Here is a 19,324-nt window from a genome sequence, read left to right on the forward strand (position 1 = left end):
TTTTCTCATTAAAAGAGTAGGAATTAATAAAAACGTTTTCTATGAAAGTTGTTTGTTTTGAAGTGCTCTATCAAACAAATGGTATCCTATTTGACCCCGACTCCCATTTGAAATTTTAAAGTGATACGCCACTGACCGTACTTCCTGTTAGAGCTGATTGATGAAATCAAGCTCAAGTGAACGTTATAAATATTTTTGTCTCGAAAATTTTAATGCACTAATTTCCGAAATAAAGTACTGTTACGGGTGGTCTGAATCACCCTGTATATGATATTCTAACCATTGAGAAAGATTTGTTAATATTATCTGTAAGGCACAAAAGGAATTACTAGACAATATTAAAGATTCTGGGAGTAATTCAAAGAGCAGTTTGATGCAAATCGCAAAATGAAAATTTTGTCCATATCGATAGGAAATCTAATAAAGAATAATTTATCCCTCTGGCGTATTTCAATAGTGTGGACGGTTTTCGTGTAAATTTAATTTAAAAACCTCTAATTTCAAGCCACTGTACGATTCTAACAACTGGCAACGCTGAGACAGAGAGTAGCTCACCTACCGAGATACACAGAGCTCGTTGACCTCTTACATCTGTATCACGAGTAGAGTGTGTTAGCGGCGATGTTGCCGGACTGCTGAAACTTCAAACTTAATTTTCTAATTGACTGTGCACTTAATCACAAAACGTAATATAAGTTTTCCATTTATTTAAGAGTACTCTAACGTCCCATTCAATCTGTAAGGTTATTTCATTTCCACCCTGTATATGTAGTTCCGAAACGTTCGAAATATCAAGTTCCAAGACACAGTGGAATACCCAAAAATACACTTTTTAACAGAATTTTTCTATATGAAAGACGAATATTTTCTTTATCTTATTCCCAAGTATCCCACTGATCTTGTTCAACAAACTCAACCTTCTTGTAGACCGTTTATGTATTATTGATACAACTCATTCCTTGCACTAATGAAGTTAACACAGTTTCTCTATAAAGATACGACAAATACGTTCATATTACTACTGCCTAGAATGCATCTGATTACAGCAGACTCGAACATGATCCTGACGAAGGAAAATAGAATAGATCTATTTTCCTTGATCCTGACAATTGAAGAGCGAAACCCAGAACCCAGCTAAGAGCCATTATTTTTGTTTTTTAGTTATTGCCCCAGAACCCTGCTTTGTAACCATGTAAATCCATCCTAAATGCGGCTATGCATAGATTTGTAGTATAGTGTATTATACATGTATATATATAGTATTTATTGCTACATACAATACAAAATAAAAATACATAATTACTAATGTAGAGCACACCCGCTTGAGCAAGCTGGTGTTCGATGGCGGTTCCTACAAATAACTATTTTGTACAAATGGAACATAACAAAGTTTCAATAGAATTACAAAACCAATACAAGTATTACAAAACAGCGATAATTACGAAGATTAAAGTAGACAATCAAGTCAAGAATAGAATATAAGTTGGAATGAATAAATAGTATATTGAAATTAAGAAAAATAAAAAGTAATATGAATACTAAATAACTTGCTGAATTTTTTCTTAAGTTTATTAAACTCAAAATAACCTAGGTCAGGATTTATGATCAGAATAGAGTTGTATAAACTTGGCTAGTAACTCTGCTAAGAATTATTCCTGAGGTTGTGTAACATTTAGGTTCAGCTAAAGGGCATGCCAAATTTCTTCTGGTAGGATAAACATGTTGTTCTTCTCTACATTTGGGACGATTTTTATGATAATATTTTAATAATGTATATTTATATATTTGCTCAATTTGGAAAACATTAACATCGGAATGAATCTAATTTGTTTGACAATTAATTAATTGCCTTGTTTAAGTAAATTTTAATTATCTGCTTTTGAAGAAATATCAGCGGAAAAAATGTAAATTTTGTTGCTCCTCCGCATCCGATTATACTACACTGCATGACAGACTGAACCAAACCTAAAAAAAAAAAAGGTAAAGGTATCCCCGTCACACGCCATGAAGGCACTTGTCGGGCATGGAGGTAGAGCCTCATGCTTTCCATGACCTCGGCACTAGAATGAGGTGGTGTGGTCGGCACCACGCTCTGACCGCCTTTTACTCCCGGGAAAGACCCGGTACTCAATTTTTATAGGAGGCTGAGTGAACCTCGGGGCCGTTCTGGAAGTTTGGCAACGAGGAAAAACCCGTCACCACTTGGGATCGAACCCCGGACCTTCCAGCTGCTCTACCAACTGAGCTAACCGGCTGCCCTGAACCAAACCTAAATAAACTAATCGCAGAATATTTGTAGGAATGTAAGAGCGAAAAATTACAAACTTATAAATTGTTTTACGAAGTCTGTTACATAAAGAAGAAACAAGTTTACCCCACCTTATATGAATTGTATGATTTGAATATAAAGCTACGTTGGCACATAGCCGTCTTTTGGGATGAATTGTAAGTGTACATATAGCTCTGTTTATTTATTGCAACTTTATGGAAGCATTATTTACCGTTCCCCCCCCCCCCAGAAAATGCTACTTCACTTCTGTTCAATAAGAAACATGTGCCTATGCGTATCAAACATGCATTCATTTATATAAAGAAACGTGTTCAGCTGTTATGTTTTTTGTTTTGTTCATAACTTTTAAACATCTTTATGACACTTAGCTGGATTCTGGATTCCAGTTTTCAATTAGTGCAGTACAGTGAAACCTCGCTAATTTGGACCTCATTAATTCGGAATTCGCGATAATTCGGAGAGCTCTTTTTTTTTCTTCTTTTAACAAGACACTTGCAGATTAATATTCCACACACAATGAAGAAAGTAAAAGTAAATAGTGAAAAAACTCGAACCCGGAAATAAATTAAAATTATCAAATATAAGATTAATATAGATAGCTACATTAATTGAATTTTATCTCTGATAGAGGTTCTGGCTGATATACAGTACTTAACAAAAGTTTAAGACCATGAACAAATTTCATATAATTATTTTCTGGTCCTATATTTTTGTTTCTATTTCCCTCATGAATATTTTGTCAATTATTTGGACTGTGAGATATCTATCGACGCAAAGAAAGTAAAATTATGACATTTAGTTTTCGAGTTATGATTTTAATGAAATATTTTGTTACTGTAAAAAATGTTACATTTATAATTACGGAATAATTTATTCATGCTAAACCAACATGTTTATTGTAGTCATGATTTTTTTCAAGCAATTTGAGAAGTGTGAGAACACATTGGTACCAGAAAGAAAAATTTAAAAAATTTTATTTTCGTTTTATAATTTTTTGCATATTTCTACTATTATTTTCCTTATTTTGGAAAAATATGCAAAAAATTATAAAACGAAAATAAAATTTTTTAAATTTTTCTTTCTGGTACCAATGTGTTCTCACACTTCTCAAATTGCTTGAAAAAAATCATCACTACAATAAACATGTTGGTTTAGCATGAATAAATTATTCCGTAATTATAAATGTAGCATTTTTTACAGTAACAAAATATTTCATTAAAATCATAACTCGAAAACTAAATGTCATAATTTTACTTTCTTTGCGTCGATAGATGTCTCACAGCCCAAATAATTGACAAAATATTCATGAGGGAAATAGAAACAAAAATATAGGACCAGGAAATAATTATATGAAATTTGCTCATGGTCTTAAACTTTTGTTAAGTACTGTATATCTGTATTATCAGGCAGTACATCTCACTTGACGATATGTGTCAGGGGAAGAACATTGTTTGTATGTATCTGAAGTCTGATTAGTGTGATATGTAGCTAATCGGCGATGTACGCAATGGAGAGGGAAAAGAACTGGCCACCCTACACCATTATCTCCTGACCTAGTTACCTTATAAGTGGCGCTTTGTTGGTATCACTTGTGGGGTTCAGACCTGTCTTCGGATAGTTGACTAAACAACAAAAAATTAAATTTATGACTGTAGTCCGAACTATCGTTACGCAACGCAGAACTGCACGCATTGTAATCTTCACCCAACGTAATTAGGAACATTAAATACAGAAATTTAAGCTGGGTAGGGCATGTAGCACGTATAGGTGAATCCAGAAATGCATATAGAGTGTTAGCTAAACTATGTTACTGAGATGAATTTTTGGTTTCCATACGTTCAATGACAAAATGACTTACTCGATATTTGTCACAAAAATACGAACAAAAATAATACTGATTCCGTTGAAATACTCAAACTAATTCCATTTTGTATCCCTCCAAATATATATAGAAGAAATTTAGTGTTTAATCTCTCTAGAGCGAGATAAATGTCAAAACTTTTTCCTTGTTTTGACCCTGCAATTTATTACCGGTATCGATTTATTAAATTTCTGATTTTTTAATCATAATAAGCAACATCTCTTTCATGTTTTAATTTCTCTTATTTCTATTGCTAATGAGTTGCATATCGTCGTTGTTCCTGCAATAACTCCTATGTGCAAAATATAAAATTTTTCAGTAGAAAGAAAAAATACATTTATTCATCCTATGGCAGCCATACATAGGAGACTGTGAATTCTTACATTTTCGAAACAAAGAAATATGTGTTGAATCTTTCGTACACTACTTTTAACACTTGAATATAAATAATTGATTAGATGGCGATCTTACTCGTGTTAATTGTGTAAGCATATGTGGCTTACAGCTTTTTCGGTGTTACTTGACACCATCCTCAGAGCCTACTAGATCTTGGCGCTATCTCAACTTCGCTGCCTTTTGTGTGGGTGCGTTCGTGTGATGAAGAGTTGTGTCAAACAGTGTGTGTTCTGAAATTGATCTGTGTGTTGAGAATTTGATTAGGGTGTGTTTTAGTGTGCCTGTATATTTCATATTGTTCTAGTGTGTTGAGTTTTTGGTTTTTGGGTTGTATGTGTAGGATCATTCCAAACTCGATACAAAGAACACATTAAAGGAATAACCAGAGGACACAATACATCTACATATGCCGAACACATAACTAATGCTAACCACACATACAATAACATAAATACGGACATGGAAATCCTACACATACAACCCAAAAACGAAAAACTGAACACAATAGAACAATATGAAATATACAGACACACTAAAACACACCCTAATCAAATTCTCAACACACAAATCAATTTCAGAACACACACACTATTTGACACAGCTCTTCATCATACGAACGCACCCACACAACAGGCAGCGAAGTTGAGATTAGCGCCGAGATCTAAACGCCATTTCATACAAGTTGAGAGGATTTGAAAGCATTTCTTTCCCCTTCTACTTTCTCTGAGTTCGTCAGCGACAGCGTAAACGACATTTCATACAAGTTGAGAGGATGCGAAAGCATTTATTTCACTTTACGCTGTCGCTGACGAACTCAGAGAAAGTAGAAGGGGAAAGAAATGCTTTCAAATCCTCTCAACTTGTATGAAATGGCGTTTAGTAGGCTCTGAGGATGGTGACAAGTAACACCGAAATAACTGTAAGCCACACATGCTTACATAATTAACACGAGTAAGATCGCCATTTAATCAATTAAAGAAATATAATTACATATATGAGATTTTATTATTTGCTGTATCACTATTTAAGTTATTTAATAGAGCAACAATCTGAAAATCGATAAATATGTCACATAGGAGTTATTGCAGGAACAACGACGATATATTAGTACGTATTTCATAACTCCTGTCCATGTGAATCATTATCAATAATAATTATAAATTAAGTTTATGTGAAGATTGTTCTTCGATGGGCATCTAGCCTGTTTGCCTACTTTCCTGTAAGTCTAAATAAATAAATAAATAACTATATATATCCTATTTTTAGAAGTGCATGAGATGTACGAACTTCCGTGGAATACGAGCATACGGCAGAAGAAAACGTGATAATAATAAAAATTAAAATTAAACAAGAGACATTTATTTCAGAAACTTTTCACGAAACTTAAGGAACAAGTGTCTAAAACATTAATGTAGAAGTGGTTCGCAAAAAGGTAAAAAAAAAAACTTAAAACGTGTATCTTTAAGCATACAACATTCAGCGCGCGTTTTTTACGTGTGGAACATGGCTTCAAGTTTACTGTCTCCGTGTGATCACAAATATGAAGTCAAGTTTAGAGGCTTCAAGCACTTGACTCCTGTAAACTATCCCCGTGTGAATCAGGCTTAAAGGATGTAGGACACTGATGCTCACCTCTTGACGATCATGGTGGTCGGTGAACCTCCTCGGCAGAACTTCTAGCGCCGTGGCACCGTTCAACGGCTGCTGTTGACCCCGACTGAAACCGGCCAACTCCGCACTTCAATGGGAAGTGAAAGTCGCTCACTGCAATGCAAGACACACATTACTGTTTATTACATTTGCGCATGCGCCCTTCACTCGCGACTTGAGATTTAATTAAATTATCACACGAACCCACGCAGCAGGCAATCAAATGAAGGACCCGCTTCGATTGGCTGCATCTCAGGTGTGAATTGTTATCCTAGTGATGAATTATCGGAGTGACATTATCAAGTACGCCGACGCTCACATTAGCCACAAATTTGTCCACTGCGGTGCAGTAACGGCTAGCACGTCTAACCGTGAAACTAGCGGGCCTGGGTTCAAATCCTGGTCGGGGTAAGTTACCTGGTTTTTTCCCGAGGTTTTCCTTTAAAACATAAATTTAGAAAATTCTGCCCCAGGCCCGGATTCGGACTGAAATATTTAAGGTATTTTAATGATGATGATGATGATGATGATTATGTACACTTTTTCTTGTAATTATATTACATTTGTGGTGCTGTGGAAGAGAAGACCCTGATGGCTGTAACTCTGCCAGAATGAATGAATGAATGAATGAATGAATTAATTAATTAATTAATTAATTAATTAATTAATTAATTAATATATTAAATAAAGTAAATAAATAAGTGCAACAAAGGGCGCCCATGTGTATTTTCCAAGGAAGTGTAGAAAAAAAATGTTATGTTTTATTTAACGACGCTCGCAACTGCAGGGGTTATATCAGCGTCGGCGGATGTGCAGGAATTTTTCCAGCAGGAGTTCTTTTACATGCCAGTAAATCTACTGACATGAGTCTGTCGTATTTAAGCACACCTGCCATCGACCTGACCCGGGATCGAACCCGCAACCTTGGGCATAGAAGGCCAGCGCTAAACCAACTCGCCAACCTGGTGGAAAGGTAGATGAATGTCTCAGCTACCAGAGTGGTGTAAGGCCTTACTTACTTATTTACTTTCAAGGAACCCGGAGGTTCATTGCCGCCCTCACATAAGCCCGCCATTGGTCCCTATCCTTAGCAAGATTAATCCAGTCTCTATCATCATATCCCACCTCCCTCAAATCCATTTTAATATTATCTTCCCATGTACATCTCGGCCTCCCCAAAGGTCTTTTTCCCTCCGGCCTCCCAACTAACACTCTATATGCATTTCTGGATTCGCCCATACGTGCTACATGCCCTGCCCATCTCAAACGTCTGGATTTAATGTTCCTAATTATGTCAGGTGAAGAATATAATGCGTGTAGTTCTGTGTTATGTAACTTTCTCCATTCTCCTCTAACTTCATCCCTCTTAGCCCCAAATATTTTCCTAAGCACCTTATTCTCAAACACCCTTAACCTATGTTCCCCTCTCAAAGTGAGAGTCCAAGTTTCATAACCCTAAAGAACAAATGGTAATATAACTGTTTTATAAAATCTAACTTTCAGATCTCTTGACAGCAGACTGGATGATAAAAGCTTCTCAACCGAATAATAACAGGCATTTCCCATATTTATTCTGTGTTTAATTTCCTCCCGAGTGTCATTTATATTTGTTACTGTTGTTCCCAGGTATTTGAATTTTTCTACCTCTTCAAAAGCTAAATTTCCAATTTTTATATTTCCATTTCGTACAATATTCTCGTCACGAGACATAATCATATACTTTCTCTTTTCGGGATTTACTTCCAAACCTATCGCTTTACTTGCTTCAAGTAATTACATAAAGTAAATAAATAAATGCAGCCAAGGGCGCCCATGTGTATTTTTCAAGGAAGGGCAGCTGAAGGTCTCAGCTACCAGAGTCCCGTGGTGTAAAGCCTTCCCGGACAAAATGTTCAGTAATTTGAACATGTGAAAAGAATTTTAGAGAATTTGAACATAATTATTGTGAACTAATTATTTAAGAGATTGAAGTACAAGTTTTCATAAAAATGTGGCTGAAAAATAATTAATAAAAATTAAACTGTGGTAGCTAAACACGAAGAAAATTGTTAATATAACTGAAAATAATGGCTTCTCAATAAATTGAAAAAAAAATTGTAAATTAAAAAAAAATGAAATCTATGCATACCAAGAGTTAAAAACAAAATAACTTTGTCAGAGTTTAAACTTGAATAAAATTGGAAAAACCAAAATAAAAGTAAAATTGTTAAAGTATGCAAGTTTTTTTGGAAACAATTCTAACGCGAATAGGCCTAATTATCTGAAATAAATAAATTTCCCTAGTTTATGGAAAACATTTCTAAAGTTCTCTCTTGCAAGTGCAATCTTTTTTACTCTTCCACAAAATAACTGCTACGTAAAAGAATAATTGAATGTTCTTTGTCTATAATAATTTACAGGCAATGTCAACATACATAATTTAATTTTACTTAAATAAACCAATCTGAAAAGTACCGTAGAAGAGAATAAAGTCGATCAAAATTTTGCAATTTTTTAATGATATTGAGGTTATGCAATGGAGCGAAGTTCCTCAGAAAATAGCATTTTGTCGTCATATCCTTCACTTATGAAGACAGTTACAAGAATTGAATTACAATCTATAAAAAAAACTGTTTTTTTTTATTTGACTTGTGATCGAAGTTACCTGCTTAAATAGGGTAAAGTCGATCACCATTGAATTTTTAGTTTAAGATCGATTTTAAAATATTGCGGAGTAAAGTCGATCACTGTTTATGTTTTAAAAACAAATTAAGTGTATTACATATATTTTATTTGTTATAAGGGGTGTAAAAACAATAATAATCTTCAATATGTTAATGTTATGTTTTATTTAACGACGCTCGCAACTGCAGAGATTATATCAGCGTCGCCGGATGTGCCGGAATTTTGTCCCGCAGGATCTTCAATATGTGCCTATAACATTATATAATGTATCTTTTGTTACTGTGATCATACTATTTTATACAATTAATCCTATAGGTCTCCACTGTACAATTGTGACTATGATTGCCAACTTATAAAGCATAAAAACACATTTTAATACTTCACATACCAACAAAGCAAGCTTTAAAAATTCCAAATTTACATTGAAATACCACCCTTCAATTATAATCTGAAATGCAATTCAACATTGCTTAGGTTTATATCAGATGTTACTTTAAATCTTCCCCTCCTCATGTCACTTCAGAAACTAAGTTGTTCCCATAGTCAGGTACAGAGGGGTGTACAAAATATGTTCCTTTGGCAGTGCTTCTCTTACGCAAGAAATTCACCATAATTTCGTCTTCCTCTTTCCCCACTATCCCATCAATATAAGCTATACTATGACACTTTTCTGTTTATAAGTGTTAGTTGGAGGTATTTCGGTGAACAATTTATTCTTCCTGCTGGTCCTATTTGTTTCCAGTAGATCGATGGCATGATCGACTTAACCCTACAAAGGTACAAGTTTTCTTAAAATAATAAGATTCAATACTAAAATTTACGAACTGCAAAACTATTATTTCAGGATATAATCTCAACGAAAAGTACTTACGTATACTTCCTGTCTCTTTTCACTGCTGACTATAATTTAGAGTCTGAGAAAATATATAATTTTCAATGAAAATCGCAAATGATCGATTTTACACCCACTGATTGACTTTACCCACTTTTACGGTAACATTGTTGAGCCAGGAGGTGGTTCAGGCACCCCTTGATCCCCTCTAATGGGCGCCCATAGGTAATGCTTTCAGCACTAAAAAACAGATAAAATGACATTCTCGTCTTAGTTTATAGTTCTAGGAAAAGAAATGACCGACATAATTTTACCTAGTTCCCTTCAAAACGAACTGCGTATGTGCAATAAATAAGAACGCCTGTATACATGCTACTTGTAATTTACATGTATGTATATTACTGACATGAAATATACACACACACAATGATATATTACGGTACAAGGTTGGGAATTGCTTTTTACACTATCGAAGAAAAGTTTCAAGAACGAGCAGAGCCAGGTTTTCAATTTCCGAGATTTTGTAATGCACTTCACAAACGTGTATTGTACAAATTTTTTTGCACGATCATATTTTTAAAATTGCATTGAAAATTTAAAGCAATATTATTCCAAAGTCTTCGCAAAACTGCACTGTAATGGTAACTAAATAACAATAAATGCACTGTAATGGGTCTATATATATATATATATATATATATATATATATATATATATATATAATTTGAACTGGTAATGGAAATTACGGGACAACCGCTGAACGGATTTTAATAAATGACCCCTCATTTTGAAGCTTGGAACCCAACGTTTTTCAGAAAAATAGTAGTTTTCAGTGAAATGTCAGTTTTCCTACATAATTTTCCTATTTTTTCAAAATCCATCTTTCGTCAGTTTTGAGAACTAATTGCATTTCAAAATAAAACAAAACACACACTGCAATAAACAATAGGCTATTACACGAAGGCCATGACCTGCAGGATTGCTGACATATTTAGAGTTCAAATACAATTGAAGGGTACACGGGAAAAACGATCAGGGTCCATCAAAAATCGAAATTGAGTTAATAATGCTATCTTATAGTGAAAAGGAAGTACTATCATGTGATCTAGCTAGTAATAAGAAATCATCGTTCTTGACGTTCCACTACGTCAATTTCTATTAAATACACACATAACAAAGTATTAAGTGCTTAAACTTTAAATTTCGTTTTTCTCGAAACTTTATAAAATGGACCTTGATCGTTATTCCCGTGTATCCTTCAATTGGTTATGAAATGCTTCAAGACTTACTAAAAATTATTTACAGGTCTGATTCTGGGGTGTGTAATTTTCTGAGTACAGCTGGTATTGGATATTAAAATCTACAAAACTAGAGGTGATTTGATGACATTATTACCATTAAAAATGAATTATTATTATTATTATTATTATTATTATTATTATTATTATTATTATTATTATTATTATTAAAAATCAAATATTTTATAGTTATTAATCAAGTGGGTTGGGTCTTTTTCATATATTAATGGCGGTGTGGTGTAGATTCAGTACTGGCTCGAAAGAGCGCAAAAGTTGCAGTTCCTAAGGAAAGACGGTATTACTTACTGATAAAATAAGAGACCTAGAAAATTTTGTAGTATCCCGATCATTTCAGCAAGATCTCTTAGCAGGATAAAATGATTTTACCCTCTACATTTCAAGCTCTACATACAGCAGCTACACCAAGATGCTATCTATGTCTATTGTTTCAAAGCAAAGCAAATCTGACTTTCTTCAACTTTCACCTGCAATCCACAATGATCTGAAATAGCTATAGCTTTACTCCCACATGAAAACCCCACTGATCGTCCTGACATTTTTACTCACGTTTTCGAGTTGAAACTCAAAAACTGAAGGTGGATAGGTTCAAGAAAAAGTATTTGGCATAAAAATAACATTCAGAGGTAGTATGTTTCATTATTATGGAAGAAAATAATTTTCAAAATGTCTGGTATTTTTCGTTGAAAATAAATCAGAAAAATTTTTATTTGAACATCTAACGAACTTAGTTTGCAGCGTTTGCTGCACAAGCCACTAGTTTCAGTATAATTTATATGCTGAAGAATGGTTTCTCTAGCAACAAGTTTCTAAGTGGGAATTCTAACTTTCAAGGCCTACAACAATAGCTGTAAATACAGCAAAAAAACAATATCGTGAAAAAATATACATACACATAATAATTATCCCACTCTCGTTGACAATAGTGTAAAACTTGTTGCCTACATATAGATGGACTCCGATCAAGACTCGGACCATTTTTTTTTCTGCAACTGTACATAGCTGATAACAGTTGCAAATGAATATAAGAAAACAACAAATACGTAAGTAAGTAAGTTATGGCATAAGTTTTTTTTTTTTTTGTTTTCTACCACGTTCTTATAGTGGTATGCATCTTCTATCTTATAGCTTTGATTTCTAATTGATTTTGATTCACTCATTTCTTTATAATAAACTCCGTAGACAAAATAGTGATATGTTCAGAAAAATATTTCAACAATTACTGGTATTCTGAATGCACTTTATAAACAAAACACTATCTAAAACATTACCAACCTCTGTTCCAATTCGGCTAACTATGGAAAAGATAACTTTGGAATAAACGACGTCATATTCTATAGTTAGGCTATTCCACGAATAGCTATCCAAGACTTATTCCGCGATCGTACAACTGGATCTTAGTCAAGGCGTCGCAACGATTATAAAGAAATTAGTCTGCGTTATTGCGTTGGTAAATTCCAGCCAGTGTGAATCACGACCTGACCAGTGCTGGGCTGAAAGAAGCTGGGGAAAAACATTATCTTGATGGCTCAACGTCATCACATCTGCCGCAGCATAAGAAACTTTCATATTGGTACGGGAAGAAAAAATGTTAGAGACATTCTGAGAAAGCTCTCGCTAGAGTCGACGGCAATTCGGAAGGCGGTAGTCTGCTAGCGTTTGCGTCGAGAGAGACAGATAGAGAGAGCAAGGCAGCGTACAACTTTGCCACATCGTACTTCACGAGCACGTGCAATACAATCAGCGCAGGAGAGAATTTAAATTATCAAAAGACAATAATGACCAGGGAAAGGATTTATATGTAAATACATATTTACTTATAAAGCTAATATAATTTATATTTTGCATTATCTTTATGTTTCACAATGTGTAGGGTTGAAAAATCCTACTTTTATTTTCCATATTTTTCCATATTTTAGAGTTTAGTACATATTTTCGTTAATTTCCATATATTTTCCATATTTCATATAAAACAGTCCATATTATATTAGGTTTAACAATAAAACAAAACAAAATTCCATTAACTTTTAAAAATACATTTCAACAATAGAGATTTAAACACATGTTCAGTAATCCCTTTAACATCAGAGTTATTTGAAAATTAGCAGTCCTATCAACAATGGGAAAGTAAGTTACAAAACTGTATTAATTTAATTTAAAATTTTTAACAGACTTCAGTTGTGCAGCTCAACAGTTAAATGCCAGTCAGAGTACACATAGGTTCAGTTTTGTAAATCATACTATAAAGACGGTAAATATGCCAAAAGTACGTCATTCAGTCAATTTAAAATCAAAACTAACAAGTTACATTTCAGAATTTAAAGAAGATGGTTTATCAACTGACAATAAAATATTATTTTGTAATTTGTGTCAGTGTGCAGTATCATCTACACAAAAGTTCCTGGTGCAACAACACATTACAACTAGTAAACATCGGGCCAACAAACAACTAAATTCCAAGCAGAGACAATTGTTTTTAACACAACCAACAACATCGAATGTAAGATCTGAGTTTAACATCGACCTGTGCCGTTCTCTCATCTCTGCTGATATTCCTCTCTACAAACTAAAGAATAAGGTCTTCAGGGAATTCCTTGAAAAATATACTCAACATACAATCCCGGATGAGTCAACACTTAGGAAGACGTATGCTCCATCCATCTACGATGAGACAATACAGAAGATAAGAGATGAAATTAAAGATAGTTCAATTTGGGTTTCCATTGATGAGACTCCCGACAAAGAAGGTAGACTTGTTGGTAATGTAGTTATCGGTTTGTTAAGTGAACAATATTCTGAACGAATTCTTTTACATTGTGATGTTCTAGAAAAGTGCAATAACAAAACTATAGTTAAACTGTTCAACGAAGCTATGGGTATCCTGTGGCCAAAGGGTATTATGTACGATAATGTGTTATTCTTTATTAGCGATGCTGCCCCTTATATGGTCAAAGCTGGACAAGCATTATCTGTTGTATATCCTAAATTGACTCATTTTACTTGTGTGGCGCATGCATTTCATCGTGTGGCAGAAGTGGTCAGAGACAATTTCCCTAAAGTAGATTTGTTGATTTCATCAGTGAAAAAAGTATTTCTCAAAGCTCCCAGTAGAGTTAACGTGTTGAAAGAAATGTACCCTGAAATTCCATTGCCACCAAAGCCAATTTTAACTAGATGGGGTACATGGCTAGAAGCAGTTGAATATTATGCCGAACATATAGACTCTATTAACAATGTTCTCCTTGCATTGGACTCTGAAGATGCAGTCTCAATTGATACTGCGAAAACAGTTACCTGTGACATAAGTGTGAAGAATGACTTAGCTCACATTCAGCATACATTTTCATGCATCATAAAAACGCTCAAAAGTCTCCAAAATAGGCACCTTTCACTATCTGAAAGTTTTGAAATTATAAATAGTACTGTGGAACAACTGAATCGTGGTAGAGGTAAAGTTGCAGATGCAGTAAGAGCTAAGGTGGACACTGTACTTTCAAAAAACCCTGGATATGAAGAACTACAAAAGGTTGTTGCTGTGATGAGTGGTGAATCAACAGTGAAGATTAACTTGGACTTATCCCCAGCAGACATTGTGAAATTGAATTATGTACCAGTTACTTCTTGTGACGTCGAACGCTCTTTTAGTCAGTATAAATCTATCCTCAGAGACAATAGAAGAAGATTCACTTTTCAGCACTTGAAAGAAATGTTTGTAACCTATTGTTATGGTAACAGACAATAAAAATTGTGTTTTGTTGAAACTACATTGGAAGATAAGGTACGTCCATTATATTTTTTGTTTAGTTTGATTAAAATGTACCAATATTTAACGTACATAGTCATTTTTTTTATAATTTTAAGTCCATATTTAATTCCATATTTTGGTAAAAATCCATATTTAATTCCATATTTTGGTAAAAATAACTACATATATATTTACATATTTCATATATTTTTAGTCCATATAAATCCGTTCCCTGATAATGACCTTAGCCGTTGATTACTGTAAGCATGGCATCAAACAAACCATCTTTCCTTCACTAACAATATTTTTTGCACGGTTCTCAATCCCGCACCACATGCTTCTGCAGTCGTTTCTTGATCTTTGGCAACGTTGCAACCAGCATCAAGATGGCCGGCAGCGTTCTGCTCGTTAACGTTTTTAAAATAATTATACACCTTAAACACTATTTTCCGCACCTGCCTGTGCAATACTTGTCTTTTTACAGTCTCTTCTTCCATTTATTTACCTCACACACACAGTAAATGTTAGTTTTACTTATTCAATGTATTGAAACACTCACACGTGAACAACCGAACTTGGGAAGTACTTGTTATAGACTGATTCTGATTGGTTCTACTGTACAAGCTTGTGACGCCACATACCAGAAATGCTACGGCGCATATAGCAGTTGACCGCCTTCCGAAATGCTGTCTAGTCTAGTAAACAAATGAACTGTGGATATCTCGGATAACACAGTTGGACTTCCTTATAACAATATAGGTTTATACAACACGTAGCATATAGCGTGAAATATTTTGTGGTACAAGTACTCATAAAGCAAGTGCTTTTTTCTTAATATCACACACACAATCGCATCTACCTTGTACAGTGCATACAATTTATCTTTCCGCGCCCGCAGACGTAGACGTAGAGCAAATGGGGAAGTGCACAACGCAGCTATAGGCATGGGAGCGTGGAAAGATAAAATGTATGCACTGTTTATAACACCATAAGTAGGTCTATTCTTAATTTTCAATGAAATTTTACAAGAATGTGTCTATTATAAGATCTTAACATATCGTGTCCTTGAGAAGGCAGTATCTACAGATCCAGTTAGGTCTAAGTTCTCTGTCCCAAGTCAATCCTTATACGAAGCCAAGGTAGAGAGCAGCGAACAAATAATAATAACATGCGTTTTGAAGGGAACCGTCTGGGTCATGAAGAAATTTGAGGCGAGCTCCCGTTTCCCTATTATCATCATTCCAGCATACTTCACAATCACCCTCAATCTGCGAGGTCCTGAGCCAGGCTTCCAGAATAAATTAAATCTGGCTAAAAGTTATACACATTCGTGCTTAATAAAGATTATTATTAAATAATAAATTTATAGGCATACAATGTAACTTGGAAGCCACCGGAGAAGCTCAGGCAGTAGCGCGTTTGCCTGACGATCCGGAGTTGCGCTTGAATGTGGGTTCGATTCCCGCTTGTGCTGATTACCTGATTCGATTTTTTCAGAAGTTTTTCCCAATCGTAAAACTAATGTCAGATAATATAATTACTCGGCCTCATTTCTCGAAATACCATCTCGCTATCATCAATTCCATAGACGTTAAATAACCCAGTAGTTGATACAGCGTCGTTAAATAACTAAATAAAAAAATAATTTGTATCAGGTGTTCTCAACCTGACCAAGATTCATAGTCAACCAGGCGATAAATTTGCGCTACCTATGGGTTTATTTTGAAATTAAACAGTACAATGTAATAATACATCGTAAATAAGCGTAGAAATTTATTTGTTTATTTATTTAGTTTTATTTATTTATTTATCCATTCTTTTAAATTCATTCATTTATTCAACTGTCTATTTGTCTGTCTGTCTGTCTGTGTCTATCTGGTCTGTCTGTCTATGTCTTTCTGATCTCTTTATGTCTGTCTGTCTGTCTGTCTGTCTGCCTATTTATTTGGAAAGTATGTATTGGACAGTCCCACTCCGTGGCGTTGTGGTCTAAGGCATCCTGCCTAGGACTCGCGTTACGGAATGTAGGCTGGTTCGAGTCCTCATGGGGGAAGAAATTTTCTCATAAAATTTCGGCCAGTGTATGGGACCGGTACCCACCCAGCATCGTGATGCACTTGGGGAGCTACGATAGGTAGCGAAATCCGGTTGCGAATGCCAGCTATAAAGGCTGGGGTGATCAACGTGCTAACCATACGATACCTCCATTCTGGTTGGATGATCGTCCACCTCTGCTTCGGCATGTGGGCGTGAGGCCAGCAGCCGGTTGGTCGGTCTAGGCCCTTCACGGCCTGTAGCGCCACGGATTATTATTATTATTATTATTATTATTATTATTATTATTATTATTATTATTATTATGTATTGGACAAGAATTAGAAAGCAAAAAATGACTCATTATTGCACTTAAAACGTACGTGAGGCATTGTATGGGGCAGAAACACGGACTACGAAATGAAGGGAAACTACATTAAGCATTTGAAATGTAGATGTGGATGCGAATAGAGCGTGTGAAATGGACAGACTAAGGAATGAAGCCGTGCTAGAAAGAGCGGGTGAAGAAAGATAAATATTGAAACTGATGACAGAGGAAAAAAAAATGGATGGGTAACTCGCTAAGAAGAAACTGCCTCCTCAAGGAATGGTGAGCGGGAGAAAAATTATAGGCAGAAGAAGATATCAGATGATAGCATTAAGATATATGAATCGCGGAAGGCGAAAAGAGGGGGGATTGGAGAATGCTGGGTTTGCAGTGAAATGTGTAAAGGTCTAATACAGGCTATACATTTTCCATAAACAAATTTTAGAATCGGAATTAGGCTTTTGGTTAATCCACCCTGTCCTGGAACGTGACACTTCCAACGTTTCTGAACTACATACAGGTTCCATCATCAGGACAGGTAGGTAGGCTAGAGGAGTTGCCTACCCCAGATATTTGAAAATGTTCACTTGTTCTACTGCCTCATTCCGATTTTGTACGTTTACCTTCTTCATTTTTCTTCCGACGTCATGGTCCTATAGCCTATACTTGTTTACAATTATCTTCATTCCATACTGCTCACTGATGTCATTTAGCTCCAGTAGCATATCTCTTAGGGTCGATTTCTAAAACACGGACGAAATCGTGGTTCCAAACCTCGGATTTTAAACCGCGATCGAGGTCTGAATCTTTATGCGATTTCTAAAACGAAGTCGAGACGCGGCTTGAGAAGAAACCAAGCTTCGTCGGTTTTATATATGGCAACGCAGCTTAGAATCGATTTTTATTCTTGTAAACAGTCGATATTAGAAAGAAATGAACATCGGGATTAATATTTTTATTGAATTGCAGTAAGTTACATTCTTTTGTTCTCAGCTAAGGTATTGTTATATTTACTAATTTACAGAATATATGTGCGTTTAAAATACTAGCATTACTTAGTATTTAATAGGAAACAGATTTTTAGGTACTAGAATGATATTGCCCAAATAATTAGCACAAATCGAGCGCTCATGTTGTAGTTTATCATTTGTTCATAATTACTACCAACATTAACTACCTGAAAATCCAGTTCTAAGGAATTAATAACCTAAGTATTAACTGGATTAAAATCTCAATTGAAACTAAAATGTAGTATAGTTCTACATATTTTCACATATAGCTACTAGACTTACTACGTGGAAAGCCCCAGTAGGATAAAACTTAAAATGAAAAGACAAAATCACGTTTGATTCATATTCTTATGGACCCACATCAATTTCGAGTATTAAATAAAATGACCAAAACCATTGTGAAGACTAAGAATTAAGTTATATCGTCTTACAGGTATAAAGGCATAATTAATATAAAATATTATATCTTACTTCCCTCAAAGCAACAAGAAGGTGTAAAAAAATTGTCAACCTGCCGCCTCTTGCATTTCGTTGCAGCTTATTATTTAGCATTCTTGCTAAATTTTGCGTTGATTCCTTCGAAAATCGAAATATCCGCCTGATGTCATCGTTATATAGTTACAAAGGATTATTCCTGTCTCTCATCACTCTAATCCGAGGATTTAATATCCGTAGAGACAAATTTTCCTTTGATAATCACCCAGCTGATCATCTACCTCTATCTTGTACACATGAAGCGGAGGTTTTAAACCTACCCCAGCCGTGGTCTCTGCTTCAGACCATGGTTTCGAGCCATGGCCTAGAAAAATGAAAAACACCCCTCGTTTTATAAATCCAAACGAGGTTTAAAGCCACGGCCGTGATCTAGACCTCGTTTTAGAAATCGACCCTTAGTATCATTTCCTCTTCCGCTAACAACGCCATATCATCAGCAAATCTTATGCACTTTATTCCTCTTTCTCCTGTTGTCACCCTTCCCATGTTCTGAAAACAGTTCTTCACTAAATCCTCCAAGTAGATTTTGAACAGGATAAGTCAGGGGTCTCCAAAAAGCGTATCGTCATTCGTGCTCTCGATGCTGCCCGCCGAACACAGTGTGCTGTAAGGCTAGAGAAGGGGGAGAGACTCGTACCTCAACACATTGGAAGCGATCAGTGGGGGATCGCGGCAACGATCTGCTTATGGTTACAAATAATAA

The 19,324-nt window shown here is 35.1% G+C and overlaps 1 protein-coding gene across 2 annotated transcripts in view; it reads right to left on the reverse strand.

Moving 5' to 3' along the window:
• LOC138714829 (scoloptoxin SSD14-like) overlaps positions 1–19,324 on the reverse strand; it is a 120,183-nt gene that overhangs the window by 71,272 nt on the left and 29,587 nt on the right. For both annotated transcript variants that reach the window (XM_069847006.1, XM_069847007.1), the window contains exon 2: positions 6,180–6,311. In XM_069847006.1, coding sequence (XP_069703107.1) covers positions 6,180–6,193 — 14 coding nt within the window. In that variant the 5' untranslated portion in view covers positions 6,194–6,311. The remainder of the gene's footprint in view (positions 1–6,179; positions 6,312–19,324) is intronic.

This window comes from Periplaneta americana, chromosome 15 (genome assembly GCF_040183065.1).
Source record: "Periplaneta americana isolate PAMFEO1 chromosome 15, P.americana_PAMFEO1_priV1, whole genome shotgun sequence".
Classification (NCBI taxonomy): domain Eukaryota; kingdom Metazoa; phylum Arthropoda; class Insecta; order Blattodea; family Blattidae; genus Periplaneta; species Periplaneta americana.